Genomic DNA, 18,950 nt, shown 5'->3' with positions numbered 1-18,950 from the left:
CCAGACTGGTGCAGTGGGTTAAGGATCTGACATTGTTGCTGCTGTGACTCAGGTTCAGTCCTTAGCCTGGGAACTTCCATACGCTGCGGGTGCAGCCAGAAAAGAAAAAAAGAAAAAAAAAAGGAAGATTATCCTTGGTGGGCCTGATCTTATCAGATGAGCCTTTAAAAGGGATGAGTTCTTCCTGGTGGGGAGATTTTCTGCTGTGGAATCAGCAATGGGGGTCTAGTATGGGGAAGAGGAGGCAAGAGGAAGCTGGGAGACAGCCCTGGAGCCCCTCCAGAAGCACAGCTTCCCATTCTTGCCCATACAGCACTGGCCTGGGCTACGCTGTGAAATGGTAGTTTTCCAGGAAACTGCGGGTACCTCTCCTGCCACTCTTGCGGAGGCCCTGCCCTGAAGGCCCAGGGCTCTCCTTTTAGGCAGGATCAGGGTGGACTGTCAGCACCCTGACCTAAGGACCCCAAAGCCCAACACGAAGCCAAAAGTCAGATTGGAAAGCCCAGGAAGGAGCTATTGGCGAGGACAGAAGTCAGAGAGAAAAACAAGATTACAACAAAGAAGAGCAGGCCTTTGATAATAACCGAAATTATTTATTTCTCTATTTCTCTCCCTTCCCCTTCCTCTTGCCCATGCCTCTGCGTGCAGAGAAAAGAGTAACAATATGGTTAACAGCTGTTAACAATGCTTATCTCTGTAGGAACTTTCACATTCTTTGACCACTTATTTCTTTATTTCCTTTTTGTCTTTTTAGGACCACACCTGAAACATATGGAGGTTCCCAGGCTAGGGGTTGAATGGGAACTGTAGCCACTGGGGTACACCACAGCCACAGCAATATCAGATCCAAGCCGAGTCTGCGACCTACACCACAGCTCACGGCAACGCCAGATCCTTAACCCATTGAGCGAGGCCAGGGATCGAACCGCGTCCTCATGGATACTAGTCGGATTTGTTTCTGCTGAGCCACGATAGGAACTCCTTTTAAAAACTCTTTGAAACAGGCATCAGGCATTTAATAATTGGGAAAAACTCCAGTAACATCTGTCTTAAACAATTATGCACAGGCGTGGGAGTGAAGAAGCCACAGCACAGGCCGGGTAAAGTCTCTTCTGGGGCAAGAGAGGCAGCTGGGGAGAGGACAGGGCCCTGGAGGAGGCTGCTATCTTAGATGGGGAAATCAGGAAGGTTTATCTGATAAGGTAGGCTTTGGACAGAGATCTGAAGGAAGTTAGGGAGTGAGCTTGACAGTATCTGGGAGACAATGTTCTAAGGAGAATATATAGCAGGGACAAAGGTCCTGGCCTTGCCAACTAAGGGAAGGGCTTGAATTTTATGGCCAGGGCTGCCTGTCTCATCTCCAGCTCTTGGGCCAGAACTGGAGAGAGCTTGAAGGAGAGTCTCACCCGTGCCTTCCTAAAGTATGGCCCATGGAACAGGATCCCAGAAAATGTTCTGAGAGAAAAGGACCACATCCATACTGCATTGCCCTGGAAGAGATTCACAACGAACAATCGCTTAGTTAAGGCACTGAAAAGTCCTGCAGTAAAAGGAATTCATCCAGTCTCAGCTCAGCAATTCCAAACATTTCACCATGAACCTCCTTTTTGCTGTAAAATCTAGTCACATCTGGCAGAACCCATGTACTTTGTGAAAAGCCCATATATCTATTCTTAGAAGAGCAAAATAGAGTCCAGAGATCTGAACTGGCTTCCCCAGTTTCCCTTGTGATCCAACTTTAAGCTTGTGGCTGCAGTACTGTTGTGGCTCAGCAGAGATGAATCTGACTAGCATCCGTGAGGACGCAGGTTTGATCCCTGGCCTCGCTCAGTGGGTTAAGGATCTGGCATTGCTGTCAGCTGTGGTGTAGTTTCGCAGACTCGGCTCAGATCTGGCATTGCCGTGGCTGTGGCACAGGCCAGCAGCTATGGCTCCAATTTGACCCCTAGCCAGGGAACCTCCATATGCCGCAGGTGCAGCCCTAAAAAACAAACAAAAAAGCTTGTGGCTGAGAGGGGTCTCAGTCCTGGTCTCTGGACTCATGGGCAAGCCACATTCCTAAAAACTTGTGACCCACATTTGGTAGCCTGAGGGACCAGTTTGGGGAGAATCCCTGTAAACTGTCCCTGGAAGACAGTTACCCTGTCACCATGTTGTGATTTTGTTTAGCCATCTTTCGGTAAAGACTATGTTTTTTAAAATGATTTTTTCCCATTATGCTGGTTTACAGTGTTCTGTCATTTTTCTACTGTACAGCAAAGTGTCCCAGTCATGCATACATATATACATACATTCTTTTTCTCACATTATCCTCCATCGTGCTCCATCATAAGTGACTAAACATAGCTCCCAGTGCTTATCCATTCCAAAGGCAATAGTTTTCATCTATTCACCCAAAATTCCCAGTCCATCCCACTCCTTCCCCATCCCCCTTGGCAACCACAAGTCTGTTCTCCAAGTCCATGAGTTTCTTTCCTGTGGAAAGGTTTATTTGTGCTGTATATTAAATTTCAGATATAAGTGATATCGTATGGTAGTTGTCTTTCTCTTTCTGACTTACTTCACTTAGTATGTGAGTCTCTAGTTCCATCCATGTTGCTGCAAATGGCATTATTTGGTTCTTTTTATGGCTGAGTAGTATTCCATTGTGTATATATACCACATCTTCTTAATCCATTCATCTGGTAAAGACTATATTTTAATAGGAACTTCATCTCCATTGGTGTTAATGTGTGTGTTTTTTCTAAGTCTTGTCCCCCAGGGGGCAATTCAGGGCTGGTGCATTTCAAATACACTCATGGAAAATCAGGTATACTGGAGTTCCTGTTGCAGCAGAAACAAATCCAACTAGGAACCATGGGGTTGCGGGTTCAATCCCTGGCCTCCCTCATTGGGTTGAGGATCTGGCGTTGCCAGTGGGCTGTTGTGTGGGTTGCAGACGCGGCTTGGATCTGGTGTTATTGTGGCTATGGCATAGGCCAGTGGCTGTGGCTCCAATTGGACCCCTGGCCTGGGAACCTCCATGTGCCGCAGGTGCACCCCTAAAAAGACAAAAAAGACAAAAGAAAGAAAGAAAGAAAATCAGGTATACTTTAATTAATCAATAGCGACAATCAGAGTCTCCATGTGAATATTCCACTTCTTTTTTTTGCAGGGGGGCACACCAGGAACTGCTGAGCCACGACAGGAACTCCTTGTGAATATCCCACTTCTTGTGGAAGGCTGGGAGTTCATGGACTGGGTATTTTTTCTTCTCTGCTGAGGACCAGAGTGGCACTGTGGCTCTGGGGCTCATTTACACAGGGCCAAGTCCCTAAGCAATTTTACATCTGCTTTTCCAAAAGAAAAGAGCCTTGGAGTTCCCTTTGTGACCCAGCGGTTAACGATCCCAACTAGGATCCATGAGGACATGGGTTTGATCCCTGGCGTCACTCAGTGGGTTAAGGATCTGGCGTTGCCATGAGCTGTGGTGTAGGTCGCAGACATGGCTTGTATCCTGCGTTGCTGTGGCTGTGGCTGTGGCCTAAGCCAGCAGCTGTAGCTCCAATTCGACTCCTAGCCTGGTAATTTCCATATGCCAAGAGGTTGGCCCTAATAAGCAAAAAAAAAAAAAAAATAAGCCTCTTTTGCCTTTTTTTTTTTTTTTTTTTTTTTTTTTTTGCTGCACCCATAGCATGCAGAAGTTCCTGGGCCAGGAATCCAACCTGCACCACAACTGTAACCAGAGCCACAGCAGTGACAAAACTGGATCCTTAACCTGCAGAGCCATGAGGGAACTCTCTCATTCAGCTCTTAAAGGGCCCCCCCCCCCTGCAATGTGGTGATTTCAGGTGGCTGGGCCTAACGTCAGGCAGACATGAGAACCTCAGCACTGTCATCGATTGGACACATGACTCAAGCAAGGGGCCTCAGATGAATCTAGAGCCTCTGTTTCTCCATCTGCTGAATGGGAACAACCATTCCTAAGTATGTTGTGGGGGTGGACCCCTCCCCCTAGCTGTGTGGTGACTACAGGATGGGGGCAGGGGAGAGTATGTGGGGGCATTGAAGCAGAGCTGTCCTCCTTTCCTTGGCTCTGGAGCTATTTCTGTCTAAAGAACTAGGACCCGTCCTTGTAATCAGGGCACCACCTCATCCCCAGGCTATGCTGGAGACTGGATCAGGTTTAATGCAACTTTCTTTCCACACTAACCTTCAGTTCTGTGTAACTACTTCCAGGCCTTTGTCCCTATTGTTCCCCTGCCAGGAATGCCCTCCTGCATCCTCTGTACCTTTGGGGACCAGTGGGGCTACTGCCTTAGCCCTCCACCAGTGCCCTCTCCTCAGTAGCCCAGGGGTCTCAGTGGCACTGAGCAGCTGCCTGCTCCACTCAGTGCTGGACTCCCAGGGCAGCAGAAGAAGCAAGAGCTGAGGCTGCCAGTGAAGCAGGAGCACAGGACAGCAAAACATATTTTAAATATTTTGACAAGTAGTGACCTGCTGGGCAAGGTTCTATCCCAGCACAGCTAGGCCGAGCCCCGCTGCTGTTGGATCACTGGCTGGGATGAACCAGGGATGAAGCTACACGTGGCCACCAGGGGGCGTAAACATACTGCTGGAAGCACCTGTGCTTCTCACTTCCCAGCACTGTTGGAGGGAGGGAGTGTGTGTGTGTGTGTGTGTGTGTGTGTTTAGTACCAGTCTGAATGTAATATGCGTGTGCGTGTGTGTTTAGTACCAGACTGAGTGTGTGTGTGTGTGTGTGTGTGTTTAGTACCAGTCTGAATGTAATATGCGTGTGCGTGTGTGTTTAGTACCAAACTGAGTGTGTGTGTGTGTGTGTGTGTGTGTTTAGTACCAGTCTGAATGTAATATGCGTGTGCGTGTGTGTTTAGTACCAGACTGAGTGTGTGTGTGTGTGTGTGTGTGTAGTACCCGGCTGAATCCCCTTTAAGGGGCTTAGGCTGGTGACTCAGGCCAGTCCTAGTCCCAGGAATCCCTGCTTTGTGGCCCAGAGCAATTGTCCTAACCAGTCTGATCCTCAATATCTCATCTGCCAAATGAGAATCAGAATGGTGCTCACCTCAAAAGGTCTTGGGTTTAATTAAACGAGTCAGTCTGTGGATTGTGCTCATTGGTGGGTCACACCACAGGCACAAGGAACAAGTTCTAAGGGGCAACTAAATGTTTTATTAAAATAAAAGCATAATGAGGGAGTTCCTTTGTGGCCTAGTGGGTTAAGGACCTGGCATTATCACTGCTGTGGTTTGAGTCATTGTGTGTTGCAGGTTTGATCCCTGGCCCAGGAACTTCCACATGCTGGAGGCATAGCCAAAAAAAAAAAAAAAAAGGATAATGAGAGACATGAGATCTACCTTTACCTTCTTTATAGTTACCTGTCAGTTTATTATCATTTTGTATTATCTTTATACCTAATTATACATGTGAGTTCCCCATAGTCCTTTTGATGTATAGCTTAGGTGGATTCTCAGCCTGCAGAGGTCCCTGTAGAGGCTGAGGCTAACGGACCCCTGTGTGTGCAGGGGGGGTGCAGTTCCTGAGAGGCCCAGAGCAGTTGAGCAGATGTCCAGGAAACATCATGGTCGTGGCCTCTGAGGGGAGAGCTGGGGGCTGGGTAACAAGCTCTGCATGGGGTCCCCAACCCTCCATCCTCAGAGACCAGCCTGCTGGCCACAGGGAGGACCCGCCATCCATGCTGTCACCCATGCCCTCACCTCCTTCGGGCTATGCCTAACCCTCTCCCTGATCCCCAGATGGCCTTCCCACTCGTCCCCTAATCTTGTGGCACCACCTCAGAGAGCATTTGGAGAATCCAGAGGCAGTTGTCACGCAGCTGAGGAGACCCCTGGCATTTGGGATGGCCGGGGTGCTAGGAGTCCTAGGACAGAGTCACACAACCAAGGATTGTCTGAGTCCTGCCCCACCTTCAGACATCTCACCTGGGTGTTCAGACAGGTGAGGAATCTGTCTATCTCCCTTGGAGCCTACAAACTTTTTTATTTTATTTGGAAACACAAAACAATGTTTGCATGTTTATTATCATTTAACATGTAGAAAATAACCATTGGGTTGTTTGGAATTTTACCAGGAGTTGTTTACCATCTATAAAACATCTCCTGTCTGGGCTTCCTAGCCCCCACGGAGGCCCCTCTCCATCCAGGGACATACCATGCACTCTGCTCACCCTCGCAGATAGCCTGAGGCTATCTTTGGGCTCTACCTCCTGAATCTCTCTCACCCGGCCCCCAGCTCCAGGCCTCCACCACCCCAATCCTTTCTCCTGGCTGCTGGCAATTCCTCCCCACTACCCCTCCTGCCTGGCCACCCACACTGCACAGGAACCTCCCTCCTTTGCATATCCGGCCCTCTACTCCAGATCCTTCCTGACTCCCATTAGTCCCAGGGCTCCAGCCTCACCCGAGCTTCTCTGCTCCGCAAACACCTGGGTCTTCCCTGGCGCTTGCCCTACGGCTCTCCCCTCAGCTCAAACATCTGTTCCCTTCTCTCTGCCTTGGAATACTGGCTGGAATTTAATTTCTTCACCAAAGACATCGCAGTGTGAGCTCAGGGTAGGGGAGACAGCCTGCCCCTTTCCTCCGCCCCCACAGCCCTTGCCCTGCCCTCTGTATAACCTTCACCTGTTCAATGCCCGTGGCCCTCTCAACATACTATGCTTGACTTCCCATCATTGCCTCCCCCTGCTGCCCCATGCTTGGAACAGGACTTAACCTAACACAGGCACTCAATGGGTATTTGTTACATGAATGAATGAATTTATTAATCATCGCATGGATGGATTGTCACGTAGAGGCTTTGGTGGCTGGGTGGGGATGAAGGGAGATACTACATAAGCTGTAGCCAGTGCCTGCCTATGGCAGCAGGTGGCTGGAGGGAGAAGGCCATGTCACCTCCAGCAGGCTGGGTCCTGATTTTAATGGCCTGGCAGTGAGGTGTGTGCATGGCAGAGGCCTGCAGAAGAGGTAACGCCAAGAGGGCAGCTGTGCCCACTTCTAATTATTGCTTGAGTCTTTCTGGCAATGCCAGCTGCCTGCCCCAGTGAGTTTGGTCTCATCCATCACAGTGTGAGCTCAGGGTGGGGCTGCTGTCACTGCCAGTGGGGAAGACAAGAGAAGGTTCCCAGGGGCCTTTGGGTCTTGGAGAACAGAGGCAGCCTCGGGCTTGGACCACGCTCAGCTCCTGTCGTTCCTGTGCCCAGGGCAGCTGAAAGGCATCCCCCAACTAGAGGGTCCCATGAAGAGGCCTCCAGGGTGGCCAAGGAGCAAGCCAGCTAAAGGGGGGTCCGCAGCGCTCCCAGGCAGGGAGCCTCAGATGGTTTGGTGTCCGCCAACATGGAAGCCCTTGGGAAGACGGTGCCCTAGCGGCCAGCTGGGTGGGTAGGCAGCTCAGGCCCGGAAGGAGGCCTTGACCACACGGCCCTTCAGTGGCTGTGGCGGCCGGAAGTTGTTCACCATGTGGATCCTCTCATCATCCTCTGAGGTAAAAAGCAGGCTCCGGAACTTCTCCATCTTGAGGTTGCAGAAGAGATACGCAGGGTGGAGTGGGGGTGCTGTGATCCCCGACACAGCATCGGGCACACATGCCCACCCAGTTCTGCCCCTCCGTACTCTCATCCCTAGGGCTCGTCCTTATTCCTCTCCACTCATTTCCTCTTTGGGACTCTAACCTCAGCGGCTTACTCACTAAAGAATAACCGGGAGTTCCCGTCGTGGCGCAGTGGTTAACGAATCCGACTGGGAACCATGAGGTTGCGGGTTCGGTCCCTGCTCTTGCTCAGTGGGTTAACGATCCGGCATTGCCGTGAGCTGTGGTGTAGGTTGCAGACGCGGCTCGGATCCCCCGTTGCTGTGGCTCTGGCGTAGGCCGGTGGCTACAGCTCCGATTCAACCTCTAGCCTGGGAACCTCCATATGCCGCGGGAGCGGCCCAAGAAATAGCAACAACAACAGCAAAAAAACAAAAGACAAAAAAAAAAAAAGAATAACTGGACCCTGTTCTACCTAGTTCCAGTTTCCATCCTGTTGAGCTAAGAACTATCAGTAAATGTAGCATTCAGATTCTCTCACACCGGGGGTGGTTCCAGGATCCAGAGATCTCCCCTTCCAGCCTGTGTCCAGGTCCTAAGGACTAACAATCAAGCAGAATCCTATCTAAGGATCTAAACATTTATTAGCAAAAGATGGGAGCCTTGCTGGTGGGACCACAGGCTGTGGGCTGCTGGTTGGGAGAGTCCTCCTGCCTGGGTGTGCTCGAGGGCGACATCCCCCTGTTGGGTGCTCGGGGAGGACTCACCTGCTTCTCAGAGATGCTGATGGGCTCCCGGAGCACGATCCAGGTGACGCTCTCGCTCAGTGGGGGTGTTGTCAGGGAGCCAGGGTAGGTCCAGTAGTGCCGGCTGGCAGGCAGGAGGCACTTGGGGTTGAAGCAGCTGAACTGGGCCTTGGTGCCCTGGGGCAGGGTGGGGGACCCCAGAATTAGCAAAGGCCTCCCACTGGGCGGATGATCCCGACCAACAGCCTCCCCACTCGTTTCATTCAACAGGATTTAGGCTTCTCCTTGGCCCATTGATGCAAATTGTGGGCAGAGGTCGCTGTGATCTCAGAGGCCGTCTCCCAGCCTAGGCCGGCCTTTCCCACCCATCCTCTTATACATAAAAGTTGCAGCTTCTGGACTTCTTTGAGCGCTATGTCCTCTCCCTTGCCTTCAGCAGACTTTTATGGCACTGCTTGTCGGAGGGCCATTAATGTGTCCAGCATCTTGTCGACCCTACGCCCAACCAGACTGCGTGCTAGGGATTCAGCTGGGCCATTGATACTGAGGACAGTGGAGTCACTTGCAGGGCATTGAAGGTGCTGGGTCCACTCTGTGACCTAGTCTCTTCCTCCCTCCCCACCAGGCTGCTCTGGGTCAAGCATCCCCGGTCTCACCTTAAACCGAACCATGTAGAGTGCATCTGTCAGACGGTTCATGCTGGGGTGCTCGTCCCCTGTCTGGTAGGGAGAGGGCAGTGTGAGTCCCGCCCCCACTGAGTTCTGAAGTAGGGGAGGTACCAGGCTGCCCATGCCCCTCCTGGCCCCAAGTAACCACCCCTCACCTCCAAGAAGACACCAACCACAGCCAGGCCGTCGGGTGCCGAGGCTGCCTCCCCGAAGGTGCTGTACTTCTTGGCGTTCCAGTGAACCAGGTGCAGCTATGGAGGCAACAACAGGCCAGGCCAGTGCTTAGTGCCTCTCAGGGGCCATGCGAGCGCAGAGCCAGGCTGCCCTCACTCCTACCAGACTCCTGGGTCCTCTGCAGGAAGGGATCCCAGGGCAAGCCACAGATAGCGTTCCTCCTCTTCTGGGCCTGACACTTTCCTGAGCCCCAAGGGACCAGAGAGCTCGGGCCCTACCCTCTGAGAACTCAGTGAAATAGACAATGATGCCCATTCAGTGTGCCACCACCCTGAGGAAGCGGAGGCTGCAGCTGAGTCCAAAGACTAAGAAGGGGGTCATCAGACGGAACTGTCGGGGAGAACATTCCAGGCAGAGAGCACGGCATAGACAAGAGCCTGCAGGTACGAAGGAGCCAGGTGTGGGCAGGGGATTCATCACAAGCAGGTCAGAGTGAAGAGTCAGGGGGAGATGAGGCTGGACAAGGCCAGCTCATACAGGGCCTTGAATGCCAAGCTTAATCCTTGAAGGGTTGTTAGCGCGGCTGTGGTGGGATTTGCCCTTCAGAAAATTCCTTCTGGACACACAGATGAGACAACAGCGGGCAGAGTTCAGGTGGAAGACCCTGTGCTGGGGGGGTTAGGGGGTATCTCTCCCAAAGGCATCTGGGTGTTCCTCCTCACTCTCTAGAGCCCCACCTCTGGTTCTGGTCAAGCCCCTGACTCCCCAAGCAGTGGAGGGATTCAGAGAGAGGAAGGTCTTACCTCGCTGGGGAATGACTTGCCGTCCACCGTGTGCTCTGAGCCCACACTGTGCTTCTTGCCCCAGTGGAAATGGAACTGCTTGAGCCGGTAGGGCCCATCCAGGGGGCCCCCAGTCACCACTGCAGGTAGAAGTGGGACGTGTAGCAGTCAGTGTGAGAGAGCCTACACTGCCCACAGGCAGCAGTGCCAGGCTCAGGGCAGTGTTCAAGATGCGATAAACTTTTCGCAAAAGGAAAATTCCTTGGGCAAAGCGGACTTGGACCAGTTCCCACCCAGTTCCCTATGCCCTTAGCTGGACCAGGGGAGAAATCCTGGAGGCCTGTAGGTGGCAGAGGAGTCTGGTACCGACAGGGCATATCTCTCCATCTGCCCATCCTCCCCTGTCCTGCCTGGTTCATGTGGAAGCTGAGACTTGGCTTCTCAGGCCCCCGCTATCCCTAACAATAGACCTGTTATATATCTAGAGTCCTGACCCAGAGCTGGATCAGAAGGAGTCTTTCCTTTAGTCCTCAGAGTAGCTCATGAAGGACAGAACCTATTATTTCTATTTTATAAAGGAGGAACTGAGGCACAAAGAGGGCAAGGCATTTGCCCAAGGTCACACAGCAAGCCCACAACGACTTCATAAGTCCAGAGCCCAAGGCCCCAGTCACCAGACCAGGCTGCCCCTCCAGAATCTTGAGCCTCCCCAGGACCTGACATCATCCAGAGGTCTCCACTCTGATGGTCAGGCCCAGGTATCACCAGTGTCCCTCTCCCCATGGCCTCTTTGGCAGGCCCCACTAATGCTGGTTTTGTGACTTTCCCATCCTGATAACCTGTGAGCTGGGGCCATGAACAGGGCCTCGTGAGACTGATTGAATTTCCAACTGAAAGCGATCTGGCAGTGGAGGGATCCCCAGCCAGGCCTGAATGTGAGCCCCTAGATCAGGTGACAGCCCTGGCCTCAGAGCTCCGCTAGCCCCCTCCAGGACTGCTGACTAGAGCAGGGCCTTGCCGCTGTGGACCCCTCGAGGAAAAGGATGATGGGACAGCCCAGAAGGCCCCTCTTGCTGTCCTGTCCTATATGAGAAGCAGGGCCTGTCCATAGCAATGTTTAATGATTGACAAAGGGAGCCTGAGGGGGTGGGGGTGGCTGTGGGCAGGGGCCCAATCAGGCTGCCCCATCCTGGGGAGGTAGGAGTACCCAGGCCTGCAGGCTGAGCTGCTCTGATATGGCCTGTGGGGGCCCATTCTTGGGAGCACGCCCCAGCTGGGGCTCACAGTGCTGTCCCCTGGAGAGCTCCCTCCCTCCCTAACCCTTGAGCTTGGCTCCATCTGACCATAGACCACACTGCCACTCACCCTGTACTTGCTATGTGATCAGCACTCGGCAGACATCGACCGCCACGGTGACCTTGAGGGGGATACATTGTTACCCCCTTGGTCAGGTGTGGGGCAGAGGCCCAGAAAGGTAGGCATCCTGCCCAGGTCACATAGCTGGGGAGTGGCAGAACCCCAAGTGCCTCACTCCCACGCCCATTTTCTTTTCTTTTATTGCTATTTATTTTTTAAAAAGTTTTTTAAAATTTATTTTTTTTTGGTCTTTTTGCCTTTTCTAGGGCTGCTCCCACGGCATATGGAGGTTCCCAGGCTAGGGGTCGAATCGGAGCTGTAGCTGCCGGCCTACGCCAGAGCCACAGCAATGCGGGATCCGAGCTGTGTCTGCAACCTACACCACAGCTTACGGCAACGCCAGATCCTTAACCCACTGATTGAGGCCAGGGATCGAACCCGAAACCTCATCGTTCCTAGTCAGATTTGTTAACCACTGAGCCACGACAGGAACTCCTATTATTATTTATTATTATTATTATTTTAATTTTTATAGGGCCACAGGCACAGCATGTGGAAATTCCAGAGCTGCAGATGCCTGCCTACGCCACAGCTACAGAAACACGGGATCTGAGCCATGTCTGCGACCTACACCACAGCTCACAGCAGTGCTGGATCCTTAGCCCACTGAGCGGGGCCAGGGATTGAACCTGCATCCTCATGGATACTGGTCAGGTTGGTTACCACTCAGCCACGATGGGGGCTCCTCAAGCCCATTTTCTTTCCACTGGTCCCCCACCCCCTCAGGCCTGGGCCTTCTGGTAGGGGAGGGAACCTCAGCCAGGCCTGAAAGTGAGCCCATGGATCATTGGTCCAGAGGAATGTTCTCTTGGTCCTTCCCCTGTCAGGAGTGGCCTTCAGTGAGCTACTGATGTCTGGACTGACCCTCAGTGCCCTCTGAAGGCTCTTTAGAAAACCCAGCTATCTGAAAATGGCTCTTTCATAAACTGTGATCTAAGGTCGTCAAGAGTCCCATGTCCCTTCCTAAAGCTCTGAGTGGGAGACATTTCCTAGAATTCAGTACCGGGGAATGCTGTTTCTCTTCTGAGAATGTGTTGGATTTTTTTTCCCTTCTGCAACAAGAACTATAAATGATCCTCTTTCTTTTTTCCCCTAGCCTACCAGGGCACTCAGGGCTAAGCCACAGTGATCCCTCCTACGTGGCTTTCCTCTTCTCTGCTCTTTGATTTTCATCTTGAAACTTAAGCTCCTCTGAGTGCTTTCCTTGTATGTGTGTTGGTGGGGGGGGAGGCTAAGAGGGGAGAAGACAGAGGGCCAGAGTACCAGTCACCTCCTTACATAAGACACTCTAACAGGTTCCCTCCTTGCCCCACTCCACTCCTCACAGGCGTGGTCATAACAACAAAACCCCTTTACTAAGGATGATCCAGACACCTCTGTCTCGGAATTTGTCATGAAGGAACCTGGACTCTAATCCTGAACTAGACTCTAAGGGCAAAGAGACCTTGGAAGGAGCTGCTGCAAATTCCTACTCGCCTCTCTTTGCTCCAAGATGGTTGAGATCTTGAGGTTGTAGGTGAGTTGGAGAAAAGACCACTGGAGTTGGACTTGGCCCTCTCCAACTCACTGAGTCTCTACCTGCCCATCTTAGACGTAGGTTCTTAAGCGGAAGAGCAGAGCTGCCTGTGACCTTAGCAAAGGGCCTGGCATGCAGAACATTTTTGCTCCCTCTCTCTCTGCTGGGCTTGGCCAGATCACACAAAGAGGAGGGTTTGGCCTTAGGCCACACCGCAGGTCAGTGATGGGGCAGGGAGTGAAAACAAACCTGACCTAAAGCACTAAATGAAAGAGAAGAAAGAATTAGCATCTCTCGAGCATCTGCTGTAGGCTAGCACTACAAACATCACTTCAGGTATTCACTTTTCCTCTCTATGACCCTAGGGAAGAAAATGGGTCCTAATGCTCCCACTTTCTGTATCAGGAGACTGAGGCTCAGCCTAAGGCTTCATAGCTGGTGAGAAGCGGAGCCTTCCTCCCCCACCACAGCATGCTGCCCCGCCCGAGCCTGGCCAAAATGGGGTTAGGACCCCGGGGGAAGGATGCCAGGTTCTGGCGGGGGCCATTTACCAGTTCGGTCGTCACTGTCATTAAAGTCCACTTGGACGGAGTGGCCATTGTTGGCGATGCTGAGGGATGTGCAGGACTCATAGGAAAGCTCCAGAGGCTTCAGGCTGGGCGAGTACACAGCTTGGCTGGATACGATATTGATTGGTGATTGGCGGTCTCCCTGGGCGATGGGATACAGCTTGTGCCAGTGTGAGGGGCCTGCAGGTGGTGAGAGGGCAAGGACTCAGGCCAGCCCAGATAACCTGGGCTGCTGGCTGAGGGTCCCTGTGTGGGGTGGTATCCGGGGTGTCCTTTCAGAGGTTAGCCCCTGCTTTGGAGCCTCGCAGTCTGGAGCTACGTCCTCCCTCAGCCTCCATTTCCTTACCTGCAAAATGGCCTCACTAAAACACCCAGAGCTGATGGGAGGTCTGCAGAGGTAATGCTTGGAAGGGAGCACAAAAAAGTTACAGGCTCGGGGACAGTTCTGGGTTGTGGGTCCTCCCCAACCCCCAGCAGACACTCGGAGAGCCCCCCAGGTTCCTGAAGTCTTGATCTGACCCTACCAGGTATCTGGCCTCTTCCTGCACCTTGGCCAAGTTGGCACTGGTGTTTGTGAAAACAACCTCACTTTGCCTCTGCGACATGCATTTGCTCCTCACCCTACCTTATGAAGGAGAAACCAGCGTGATCCCTATTTCATAGACGAGGGAACTGAGGGCCACTCACACAGATGCGCATGCACACTTGGGCACTGGTAGAAACACGCAGTGGGTGTGTGCACTGCCCTAGCTGCCCTCCCTGCCGTGTGAGGTTCTGGAGATTTTCATGTGCGAATACATATGTGCACGGTGACCTGGGCTCACGGTACCCAGAGCACATGCGCACAAACACACAGCCCTGCCAGCTACATCTGATACACACATATGCATCCTCAAACACAGATCCCCTCTGTTGCAAACTCAGGTCTGCACTAAGAGACGACAGCAAAACACATGTTCATGCACACATATAAACATACACACCTGCATGCACACCCACAGGCACCCACCACCTGCCTCCCAGAGGCTCCATCTGCAGCCGAGAGGCTCAGCATCTCTCTGGGGAACATCCTGAGATGCAGCCTATTTTTAGAGCCATTGCCGGCTGGTGCTTCTCCCAGTTTTTGGCTTCTTAAGTTTTCCTGAGAAAACAGCAGCAGGTGCCGACAGAGCTGTGTCCCCAATGCATGACTCAGAATTGTGGCCCAGACCCACTGGGTTATTTTTGAAGTCCTGTGAGCGTGCTGCATGCCGGCACCTCCATCCTTGTCCTTCTCTCCCTCGTTGCCCTTAGACTGGGTGACCCAGGTTTGGGCGAGGGATATAGCTGCAGGGTGGCCAGCTGTGGGCAGGCCTAATGGGGCAGTGGACTCTCAGTGCTGGTGGGCAGGACTATCAGGAAAGCTGGACTTTTTGACTCGGGGCTGGGGGAAGCACCCAGAAGCTGGCTGGGAGCAGGTGTTTGGGGCGGGGAGGGAAGTGATCTTCCATGGGTCCTGTCAACTTGCCCTTTCTCTGCCTCTCTCTCCATCTCTGATGATCTCTGTTGCCTTTTTATGAATATTTCTAGCTTTTGCATGTCTAGATCTGGGGTTCTTCCCTGAAAATATGCTCCTAGGTGCTTGGGGTCCCAGAGAAGGCCAGAGACACCACAGCAGCTCCCTCACTCCCTCTGGGCTATTGTAACATCCTGACCCCCAGACTTTGAAGCCCAGGACCCCCACTCACCCTCTGCCTCTCCCCAGAGAAGTAGGAATGGCTCCTCTCATCACTATGTTCCCCCCCACCCCCCCACCCCCCACCCCCGCCCCGGGCAGCCTGGATCTTGGATCCTCATTGTTCACCTGGGGGAAAGCTAGGCACCCTTATCCCCCCACCCCACTTGGTAAGAAATAGCCCCAAAGGGACTGACCTCCCCCAGACCCACACTCAAGCCATCTGGCTCTTCTCCCTTCCTCTGAATCCTAAGGAAACTGAGGCAGAATCGAGGGGCTTGTCTCCCAGTCAGACCAGGGGACTGCTGTGGGCCACGGGCTCCCCTGCTTCACATTGGGACGTGCTCAGACACCTTGCCCGATGCAAACACTCACACACACATCCGCGTGCTCGCAAATGCCCCTTCCTTCACATACCTGCAGACACGAGGGCTCAGACACTTCGACGGGGAAACTCTCTGCGGGGACACCGCGCCCTTGCCCACGCGAAGCCCAGCTCCCCAGAGGTCCCCGCTCACCCGCCGTGCGCGCTCCCCGCACAGATACCACGCACAGCGCTCCGCGGGACCGCCACCCGCTGCGTACACCGGGGATGAGTGAGAGAGTGTCCGGGCCCGGGGTCGAGCGAGCGTGGCCGTCAGGGGCTGCGTGGAGGAGGCAGCAGGACGCGCTCCATCTCCGGATGGCTCGCTGCTGCGGGGCCGGCCGGGGGCGCAGCTTGGACTTTGCGCCAGGTGCGGAGGAGACGGGGCTCTGGCTAGGAGGGTGGGCCGGGTTCTGGGGGCTGGAAGGAAGTGGGGGTCCCGGTCCCGCCTGGAGGACGGGGCGCTTGCTGGTCCCACAAACCGGCTAGGCGCCGAGCGTCGAGGCGAATCGCAATGGGTCGGGACGGAATGGGGTCTGCACCTACCGTCGTTTTGGCCATAGCCCCAGCCATGGTGGCCGGTCATGCCTCTGCCGTCCCCACAGCAGTGCACCTGCCGGCTTGGCTCAGTTCTCTCTTCGGCTGCGGCTCCGGCCCCGCTCGCTGCCGCGGAGCAGCTTCTTAAAGCGGCGGCAGGCAGGAGGAGCAGTTCCCGGGGGACCCGCCCCCATCCTCACTCCCCAGCAGGGCGAGAGAGGCTGGCTCTGCCCCGCCCTCGCCCACCCGCCCGCAGGCCAGTTGAGCCTTGAATTGAGATTCAAGAAGCGGGGTCAAGGAGACCTAAACCTCCCCCCTACTTCACCCCGGCCCTAGCCTGACCATCCGCCCTCCTTCCTTTCCTCCAGCAACTGTTCAGGCTCTGGTGCATGAGCAACCATCTATGCTGCGGGCCACCCCTGCTTCCCCACATCCCATCCCTTCCTCAGGCTTGTCCCTGAATTGTTCATCTACCACTGGAGACCTAAGCTCTGGACCCTGAGTCCTTCTGCAAATTGCACTGACCATTGAGTGTCCAGACTGGAGCTTCCCCTGTTTGCCAGACACTGTGGCAGGTGCTAAGCTAAGCTTTGGGTCCTTCCTGGGTTCTAAGCCTCTGGGCTTCTGTACAGCAAAGGATAGTACTTCCTTTAGCCCTGTTTCAAAGAGGGGAAGACTGAGGCTAAGAGAGGTGACGTGACTTGCCCCAGGTCATCCAGCTAGAGAGTGAGGGATTTACTCCCAGTTTGTCTCTCTCCTGGGCTCTTGTGTTCTTTGCCACTTCCCCCTGATGCTGGGTGCAAAGGGGTCCTGTGGGTGTGGGGATCTGGGGGCCCTAGGGTAGGGGGAGGGCTGGGGCAGAACCAGAGCCTCCTAGTGGGAGAGGAGCATTTTGGCTTTAATCAGAGGGCATTAAGACAGAGCCACAGACACCAGCTGGCTTCCCCATGGAACCAGGTCTGAGGTCCTGCCTGGCACCCTCTGATCTCTCCCTTGCTTCCTCCTGTCCAGGACTCTGCCTATCCCTCTACAGCCTGCTATTTGTCCCTCCTTTCCTTGCCTCCCCATGACCTTCGGCACACCTCTGGGAGCGCCAGCCCTCCACCCTGCACTCAGTCTCAGTGTCTGCCTTGGCCCAGCGTTTTCCCACCCGCAGGCACTGATCCTTGCTGTGCCCTCCACCTGGGACGTCCTCTGTCTTCCACCCACTGGCTCCAGCCGGCCCCATCTGATTCATCTTAGGATGTGGCCTTGTGCCAAGGATAGGGCTTGTCTCTGGCTAGGCCTCAGCAGGCAGTTTTGGGAAGACAAATAGATGGGTGGATGGAAGGACAGATAAATTATCTCACCCAGGAGCCTGTACCCAACAGGAGTTGAAGGGCCATTGGTAGAATGTGTGCTGGTCTGACCTCAACAAACAGAGACTGTTTCAGGCCCTGATGTTAGCTGACCTTGTAAAGCAAACTGCCATCTTGTCTGCTAGTCTTCCCTTTATCTGTGTGGCTGTCTTGGTTTCCTGCTCTTAAGCCCTGAAACTCCCAGTTCCCCAAGTAGAGTTACGGAGATAAGTGACAACTGGTTGGCTGGGCCAGAGTCAGCCAGCGACTTCCCAGCACTGCCTAGATGCCCCTGGCCCTGACCCAGGAGCTAGAAGATGCTCTTGATAAAATCTGACCCTAGGAGTTCCCGTTGTGACTCAGTGGGTCAGGAGCTAGACTAGTATCCATGAGGATGCGGGTTCAATCCCTGGCCTCCTGCAGTGGGTTAAGGATCCGGCATTGCTGTGAGCTGTGGCGTAGGCTGACAGCTGTAGCTCTGATTTGCTCCCTGCCGGGAAACCCCCATACACTGCAGATGAGGCCCTAAAAAGCAAAATAAATAAATAAATAAATCTGACCCTAGGGCAGGAGCAGAGGACTCATAACAGACATGCAGAGAGTGGCCCCCAGACTGGTATGTGACAGAGAATGCAACCTTGTCAAGGCCCTAGGACTTTAAACCAGAAATGTCATCTTTAGATCAAGACAAAGGCTTGCTTCAGAATGAGACCTACAACCTCTGTTCATCTCCCAGAAAAGGCGGCCACCCTCCTCCTGGTGGAGCTGCAACATTCTCAGGACCTGGAGTTGGGCCCAAATGTGCCTCCTTCATTGACCTACTTCCCCTTCACAGTGACCCAGGCCTTTTCTATATTTATCTATAGTATTTTTTCTTAATTGTAATGACTTATATGGAGTTCCCATAATGGCTTAGCAGTTAGCAAACCTGACTAGCATCCATGAGGACGAGGGTTCGATCCCTGGCCTCACTTGGTGGGTTAATGATCTGGGCATTGCCGTGAGCTGTGGTTTAGATTGAAGATGCGGCTCAGATCTGGCATTGCTGTGACTGTGGTGTAGTCCCACCACTGTAGCTCTGATCGGACCCCTAGCCTGGGAACCTCCATGTGCCTCGGGTACGGCCCTGAAAAAAAAGACAAAAGACCAAAAAAAAAAAAAAAATTGGAATGACTTACAGAGGTTTGAATCCAGCTTCTTCTGCACAGCAGCCCCATTTTACAGCTAAGGAAAGCAAGGCTCAGGCTCAGAGAAGGTGAGTTAGGGAGCATAGTGAGTGACAGAACGGGAAGGAAACCCCAGGTCTGCAGAGTCCCTTATTCATTTTACAGCTAAGGAAAGCAAGGCTCAGGCTCAGAGAAGGTGAGTTAGGGAGCATAGTGAGTGACAGAACGGGAAGGAAACCCCAGGTCTGCAGAGTCCCTTATTCAGCACGTCTAAAATCTCAGGGAGGGGGAGGAAGTGGATTTTAAATTTGATTGTCATTTGAGTAAATATGCAAGGCTCTCTCCACAATGACTTAGAGAAGCTAGGGAGGGTGTTTGCCTCTTGGGAGGAGCCTGGGAACCTGGAAGGGTGGGGGAAG

The 18,950-nt window shown here is 53.4% G+C and overlaps 2 protein-coding genes across 4 annotated transcripts in view; one reads left to right on the top strand and one right to left on the bottom strand.

Annotated features, from left to right (window-relative positions):
- The window catches only part of TK2 (thymidine kinase 2), a 1,024,677-nt gene that overhangs the window by 687,162 nt on the left and 318,565 nt on the right, over positions 1-18,950 (top strand). The gene's annotated exons all lie outside the window — the stretch shown is intronic.
- On the bottom strand, positions 1,168-16,202 carry CA7 (carbonic anhydrase 7). 3 transcript variants are annotated; one of them, XM_021094019.2, is made up of 7 exons: positions 16,038-16,202; positions 13,396-13,593; positions 9,934-10,052; positions 9,112-9,207; positions 8,945-9,007; positions 8,310-8,465; positions 1,168-1,490 (listed from the first exon to the last, which is right to left on the bottom strand). In XM_021094019.2, the coding sequence occupies exons 1-7, from the start codon at positions 16,075-16,077 to the stop codon at positions 1,314-1,316; spliced, it is 849 nt and encodes a 282-aa protein (XP_020949678.1). In that variant the 5' UTR covers positions 16,078-16,202; the 3' UTR covers positions 1,168-1,313. The 3 variants fall into 3 exon arrangements, with proteins under 3 accessions (XP_020949678.1, XP_084816256.1, XP_020949679.1); XM_084960130.1 differs by lacking the exon at positions 1,168-1,490 and adding an exon at positions 2,860-3,041; XM_021094020.2 differs by lacking the exon at positions 1,168-1,490 and adding an exon at positions 6,748-7,526.

This window comes from Sus scrofa, chromosome 6 (genome assembly GCF_054392235.1).
Source record: "Sus scrofa isolate SSC_HxYL_T2T_F1_AM1 chromosome 6, Sscrofa_HxYL_maternal_Yorkshire_Landrace_v2.0, whole genome shotgun sequence".
NCBI lineage: Eukaryota > Metazoa > Chordata > Mammalia > Artiodactyla > Suidae > Sus > Sus scrofa.
The sequence above is the reverse complement of the archived record's forward strand: the minus strand, read 5'-3'. Positions and strand labels throughout refer to the sequence as shown.

Bases quoted from the DNA above. Each gene is read 5' to 3' on its own strand.
- CA7 (XM_021094019.2), bottom strand. From the start codon at position 16,077: ATGACCGGCCACCATGGCTGGGGCTATGGCCAAAACGACG. The intron at 9,008-9,111 runs GTGAGGGGTGGT...TCTCCCTACCAG, and splicing joins TGGTTGGTGTCTTCTTGGAG to ACAGGGGACGAGCACCCCAG. The intron at 8,466-8,944 runs GTGAGACCGGGG...ACCCTGCCCCAG, and splicing joins TCTACATGGTTCGGTTTAAG to GGCACCAAGGCCCAGTTCAG.